Source organism: Gracilinanus agilis, unplaced genomic scaffold (genome assembly GCF_016433145.1).
Source record: "Gracilinanus agilis isolate LMUSP501 unplaced genomic scaffold, AgileGrace unplaced_scaffold54904, whole genome shotgun sequence".
Lineage (NCBI taxonomy): Eukaryota > Metazoa > Chordata > Mammalia > Didelphimorphia > Didelphidae > Gracilinanus > Gracilinanus agilis.
The window spans coordinates 95-7,303 of NW_025390137.1; the positions used below are offsets into that span (position 1 = coordinate 95).

The following is a 7,209-nucleotide window of genomic DNA, read 5'->3' on the forward strand; positions in this document are numbered from 1 at the left end:
ACCTGGTCATGGTGGATGACCTTCGTAATTACTTGCTGGAGTCTCTTTGCTAATATTCTATTTAAGATTTTTGCATCTATGTTCATTAGGGAGATTGGTCTATAGTTTTCTTTCTCTGTTTTTGGTCTACCTGGCTTTGGAATCAGTACCATATTTGTGTCATAAAAGGAATTTGGTAGGACTCCTTCTTTGCTTATCATATCAAATAATTTGTATAGTATTGGGATTAGTTGCTCTTTGAATGTCTGATAGAATTCACTTGTGAATCCATCAGGCCCTGGCGATTTTTTCTTAGGGAGTTCTTTAATGGCTTGTTCAATTTCTATTTCTGATACGGGATTATTTAGGTATTCTATTTCTTCTGCTGTTAATCTAGGCAGTTTATATTTTTGTAAATATTCATCCATATCTCCTAAATTGTTATATTTGTTGCCATATAATTGGGCGAAATAGTTCTTAATGATTGCCTTAATTTCCCCTTCATTAGAGGTGAGGTCTCCCTTTTCATCTCTTATACTGTCAATTTGGTTTTCTTCTTTCCTTTTTCTTATTAGATTGACTAGTACTTTGTCTATTTTATCTGTTTTTTCAAAGTACCAGCTTCTAGTCTTATTTATTAATTCAATAGTTCTTTTACTTTCGATTTTATTAATTTCTCCCTTAATTTTTAGTATTTCTAATTTAGTTTTCATCTGGGGGTTTTTTATTTGTTCGCTTTCTAATTCACCCAAGGTTTTTTGAGTAGTTACGGATCATTCCCAAAAGAACAGGGGTTTTTACATGAGTCTATGAACTTTTAAAAAAAAATATTTTGTTAACTGTGTTTCAACATAGTTGGTTTCCCTTTTAATCTTATTTGTTTTAGTTTATGCATTTAAAAACATGATTCTGAGAAGCAATTCATAGGCTTTGACAGAATGCCTGCCAATGCAGTCCATTACCCTCAAAAGTTTAAGAACTCTGCTGACAGTCTTCTGGAGCTGATGCAATCAGTATGATGTCATGAAAATATTCTTAGAATAATGTCATGCAATCAGAATGATGTCATCTGCAAATGAGAGTATCTGGAGGACTTCAGTTGTCCAGTTTGGTCTGTGCATCAGAGTTGTCCGTGACAATGGTGAGATTGTCAACCCTTGGTGAGCATGTCCTTCCCTGTTTTATGCCTCATCTGATATTTGGGATCATGCGGTTTCTGAAGGTTATCTCTGTTGTTTTCAGGTTTCAAGAAGTATTTTTAAAAATTGTCACCACTGGAGCTTGGACTTGAACAGAGTTCTTTTGACTCTGAGACCAGTGCTCTTTATCATAGAACTTGCTGGGCAATATGGAGCCAATGAAGATTTCTAATTAGATGAGTTCAGTACTTCTTTGGAGATGTTCAAATCAAGGTCTCCTTTATTTTGACTCCATTCTGCTTAGGCAGAGTTTTCTCCTCCATTTCTTGACACCTTCCAGGAAGGCCAGCCTCCTCCCTATCCCTTGCATTCTTATTCCCTTCCCTTTGGCTCAAGCAGGACCCTGATTGGAAAGTGCTCTGCACCTACCTATGATGGCTGTGGGTTTCACCTGCCGAACCACCTCTTCCAGAGTATTCACTTCTGCATGATCCTGAGCAAATACCTCCTTCTCATGATTCAGGTGACTTCTTCCCTGGGGGAAGGAGAGAACAAATAACAGTTAGAAGCCAAGACGATCTTCAATAGCCCTGAACCTTGGATGCCAACTCAGTGACACTTTGGTTTGGTTTGGAATCAGGAGGATTTGAGTTTAAATCCTGAGGGGCTATATAAATGTCCTTCTTCTCCCCCTTCGTCTTCTCCCCTCCTTACCTTTCTCCCTTTTCCCTGTCTTCTCCTTTTCTCTTCCCTTCTCTAGGAGTTAGGTCTAAAAGTCAAAAATGACCCATTTCCTTTCCTCAAGGAGCTTACAAAGTCTATTGAAGGAGAAGGTTCTGGGCTTTTTTGTAGGATCTGGGATTTTACAAGTTTATGAGCTTGCCTTTACTAAGGCAGATTGGTACCAGCCTCTTAAGAATTTTAAAGAGGTGCTTGAGACACTGAGAAGTTAATTGACTTGCTCAGAGTCCCACAGCCAGGATGTATATGTCAGGAAAGAACCATGAGACTTCAAAGTTAGCTCCTTTATCCACTATATCATGCTACCTCTCATCAATAAATACCTACAAAAGAAGTTCAAAATAACTTATTTTTTTGACGGGGAGTGAGGACATAAGCAACTAAGGGGATCAGGAAAGACTCCAGGTAGAAATCCATGATTAAACTCAAGCATTAATGATCATGAGGAAGTCTAAGCTACATGACAAAACTCAAATGTCTCTTGTATAGCCTGAAATTTGTGTACACTCTGGAATGTAAGCTCCTTGAGGGTAGGGTCTGTTTTCACTTTTTTCATTGGATTTTCACCTCCAAGTACAGTGCCTGACAAATCATAAACCCTTAATAGATGCTTGTTATTTGGGTAGTAGATTGGGTTTCTCAACAGATATATTTCTATGGCCTGAGACTTTAAAGTTAGCACCCAGGGAACAGGGAACAAACCAAAAGCCTGTTCATGGCCACATTAGCCAATAATGCCCTTTGGGAGCAAGTTTTCTGGACTGTCCACAGCTGGGGTCTTGACAGTGAAAAGTGACAGCTCAGTTAGTTACTTCGATGACAGAACAAGAGGGAATGAAGTCAGTATGATGAGAGGGAGAAGTATTCTACAAACTGGGTCTATGGGAGGTTTATTTTTTGTTTGTTGTTTTTTACCTGAAGTCTGGTTATGCTTCGGAGACTTTAACAAGTGAGGTTTCCTTAAACGACAAAACCAGAGATGTTACAAAGTCTTCTCATGGGGTAACTCCTTCAGCAGAACCCTAGCATTCCCATCTGCTGGGAAATCTGCCTGTGGCCCAACTACTTGGCCAGGTGTGGGAAGGGCACTTTGGCTTCTTCCAAATCACTAGGCAATGTCAGAGGTCCATCAATTGAGAGCTAAAAGAGACCTCACATGCCACTGAGTCCAACTTCCTCATGCTAGAAATTTAAGGGACTTGTTATGGTCATATAAGTAGTAAATATCAGGTAGTTAGTATCAGAGATGGGCTTTGAACTCAGATATTCTTTGTGAAGAATCAGTATTCTTTTTTAAATGACCCCGTGGGGAAGGCAGCATTTTATAGATGAGGAAATAGAGGATCAGTGGCCCCTTTCCAAATATTCCCTTCCTTACACTTGGAGGAGCTCTAACGTCTTATACTTGGATAGTGAAATCTCCATCTAGTCTAACTTCCAAACTTCACATAAACAAAATCACCAATCATGATGCAAGTGCTGCCTAGGTGCCTGGAAGCCCAGTTCAGCTTGAAGGGAATCAATATACGTTACCTTCACTATAAGCCCCCTAGAATCCACCATCCAGATCTTTTTGGTAGCCTCTGCTTTTGAGATGCCTTCTTTCTCCAAGGCCATGACGATGAGGTGGGCAATTCCCATTGCTGCCTAAACGTCCAGAACGGGGGGCATTATGCAGAGATTTGGGATGGAGAGAATGGCCTGTTCACTATAACATTTTGCATTTGATACATTACAAAGAATAAGCAGAGATGTTTCCCCACCTCCTCCCCTAGCATTCTCTTCTTCAGTATTTGCACAGAGAAATCCAAATTTTAGGGTTCGCCACATCTCCCAAGAAGCAGTCCTCTCTGCATAGGCACCACCTAACCTCTGAGTAATTAAAAATAAGAACAAAGATCCCAGATTGCTCATCCTACCTCTCCAGCTCCTTGGAAAACAAACACGTGATTGGAGAGTTTGTTTTTGGTGATCCGCAAGGCAGCAAAAAGGCCAGCAACAGCCACAGAAGCAGTACCTACAAGCAGACCACAGCTCAAGGTGAATCTTCTGCCATATACTGGTCTTCCCATGCCAAATATGTGCCCTAGTGGCCAAAACAGTATCTACTTAAAAAACCACATTCCTCCTTACAGTCCTGGGAACTAGGGAGCTACAGTAGAATCATCCTCATTTGTCCAAAGAAGGAACTAACAGAAAGGTGGAGTTACCTGTGGACTCATAGCTAGTTTAATAAAGGATTTAAACCCAGGGCTCTTACCTTTAAGCCCACAAAAATTTTGACCATAACACAACTCATGAGTGGCAGTGTTTTAACATGACTAGCATGCTGAAATTTGGCATTAGGAACACTTGTGTTTGGATCCTGCCCTCAGACAATTACTAGCTCTGTGACCCTGGCAAAGTCCCTTAACCTTTTTAAGCCCCATCTGTAAAATGGGACTAATAATAACATCTACTCCATGGTGGGAGGATAAAACAAAATCATGTATGTAAAGTGCTTTGAAAATGTTTACTTTATAAACTTTAGGTATTATTATGGCACAAGAAAGACATTTTCTTTTGATCCTTCACTATCCACATGGTACGAGGAAAAGACCAGTAGGTTTGTTATCAAGACACCTTGGTTCAAACCCCAGCTCTGCTATTTACTCTGTGATCTGGGACAAATCACCTAATTTCTCTGGATCAATTTGGTTTCCTCATGTTAAATGAAGAAGTTGGAAGAGATCATCACCAAGGTCCTTCTTAGTTCTAAAACTTATGATCCCAAGTAAAGAGCAAGGTTTTTGAATCCCTTGCAGTAAAGCTGTTGATTTTCTCCCCATTATGATTTTAGAATATTCTTTCTGCGGATTGACTGATTTCTGGTGGGCTTGTGGTGATGTCACCACTAGATGGCATGGGAGACTGGTAGAGGAGTGTCTGTCTTTACTGGCACTAATAAAAACCAGCAGTACAAGTCAGCCAGACTGACTGACTTTAACATTTGTTATTATGCAGTAATAGTAGATACAGAACAGTTGCGTGCAGGGAGATGGGAAGAGAGAGAAGAAAGGAAAGATTATAAAAAGCCATCCTGGTCCATGTCTTCACAAAGTTCATGATCTAGCTGGAGAGATCATTCATATACCCATGAAAATAACTTAGAGACAATAAATATTTGTTGAATTGAACAAAATTGTTTTTTAAAATTAATTTTTTGTTACACTGAAATTCCCAAGCATCCCCCTCTGTTTCTCTACTCCTCATACTTAAGAAGGCATCATTTGACAAAAAGGTACATGAATATATAAAACTATGTCTTGTTTGTTTCTATTTATCACTTCTTTCTCTGGAGGTCGACATACACAAGTCATTCTTCAAACGGTATTTCTGTTGCTATATATAAGGTTCTGCTTGTTTTATTTTTCATATTTCATATAGGTCTTCCCATGTTTTTAAAAAATTTAACCTGCTCATCATTTCTTATGGCACAGTAGTATCTCATCATAATCATATGCCACAACTTGTTTAGCCATTCCCCAGTGGATGGGCATCTCCTCAATTTCCAGTTCTTTGCCATCACAAAGAGAGGTACTATACATTTCAGAACATGTAGGTTCTTTTCCTTTTTCCCTGATCACCTTAGAAAATAAATCTAATAGTGGTATTACTGAGTCAAAAGGTATACACAGTTTTATAACTCTTTGGCCATAATTCCAAATTGCCCTACAAAAAGATTAGATCAGTTTATAGTTTCACCAACAGTGTCCCCATTTTTCTACAATCCCTCCAGCATTTGCCATTTTGCCCTCATCATTTTAGTCAAACTGATAGATGTGAGATGATATTTCAGAGTTTTGATTTGCATTTCTCTAATCAATAATGATTTAGAGCATTTTTTCATATAGTTACATATAACTTTGATTTCTTCATCCAAAAACTGTCTGTTCCTATCTTTTGACCATTTAGCAATTGGGAAATGGCTCATATTCTTATAAATTTGACAAAGTTCTCTATGAGACCTCTAATTTCCCCCCCCCCCCACTTTCCTGCTTTTCTTCTAATCATGATTGTATTAGTTTTATTTGTATAAACCTTTTTCATTTAATGTATTAAACATTTTCCATTTTATGTGTCACAATGCTCCCTATCTCTTATTTATTCATAAATTCGTCTCCTGTCCATAAACCTGATAGGTAATCTATTCTTTGTCCTTCCACTTTGCTTATGATATCTCCTTCTATGTCTAGAAACTGACTTGGTTATGGAGGTGGGCTATAAAAAATTCATCTTAGAGACCTTCAAGAATAAGAGAGAAGTCCTTGATTCCTTGAGAAAATATAGATTCTGGGTTGCCAGGAGGCAGAGATTTAGTCTAGATGACCTCTCTGGATACTTTCTGGTCCTGAGAAGAGGGAGGTCAGTTTTTCCAAGTTTACTTATTGTAGGACAACTGCCATTCTGACATACCACTAGATGGCATTCTACCTGTTCTAGTAGCAAGAAATTCTTTGTAGATGTCTAAAAGCAACATAGTTTTTATGGCCACAGAAGAGAAAGAAATGTAAGGTAAATTTAATGCCTAATAGAGGCATCTCTACTCCTAGTATCAAGTATCTCTTCATGGTGGGAAGCATCTTTATCATTCAGTTTATCTTCCCATCCATGAGATTTCTCTAAGTCTGAATACTAAGGTTGTGTCAGGAGATATTTTATTGAATATTCCAGTGAGGAAGGTGTTTAAGATGGGGATGGAGGGACAGCTGATGATATTGGAGTAAGAAGATGATTTTGTTGTTGTTGTTGTTGTTGTTGTTGTGGGGGCCATACAATTTCTAGCCACATTTACATCTAAGGCACTTTCTGGAAGAAGGCACTTTTTGGGATGGAGTGGGTACCCAATGCAGTACAGAGCAATCACTTTCACTGTTGGAAAGGCCCTTCCAAAATCTAACATCAATCTTGCATGGTGAAGGCCATTCCTTTTTGTTCCTGAGGACATTTCTCCATTGGACATTTAATTCCATCCACAATCTGCCACTGACTTTATCCAACTTTATCTCGTGCTTATTTAACTCTTTTGCTTACTTTAAAATCCAGCCAAACTGGCCTACTCGATTACTCTCTAGAAGTTCATTTCCCTGTGCTATTCCACCTCCATAGCTTTGATTGTTGTTCTCTACACCTAGGATGCTTTCTTCATTCATTCTTAAAAGCTTATCTCAAATGTCACTTTCTCCAGGGAACCTTACCCCTGTTGGAAATTACCTTTTTCTTAGGACCACAGAGATCTATCTTCCTTCCTTCCTTCCTTCCTTCCTCTTCCTTCCTTCCTTCCTTCCTTCCTTCCTTCCTTCCTTCCTTC

At 38.9% G+C, this 7,209-nt stretch overlaps 1 protein-coding gene across 1 annotated transcript; it reads right to left on the reverse strand.

Moving 5' to 3' along the window:
* Positions 1 to 1,413: 1,413 nt before the first annotated feature.
* Positions 1,414 to 3,876, reverse strand: LOC123255976 (NADP-dependent malic enzyme, mitochondrial-like; the record flags this gene model as incomplete). Its single annotated transcript, XM_044684682.1, has 3 exons — positions 1,414 to 1,653; positions 3,393 to 3,506; positions 3,779 to 3,876. Coding segments are annotated over 3 exons (356 nt in total), but the record flags the coding sequence as incomplete, so codon positions are not given.
* Positions 3,877 to 7,209: the final 3,333 nt, after the last annotated feature.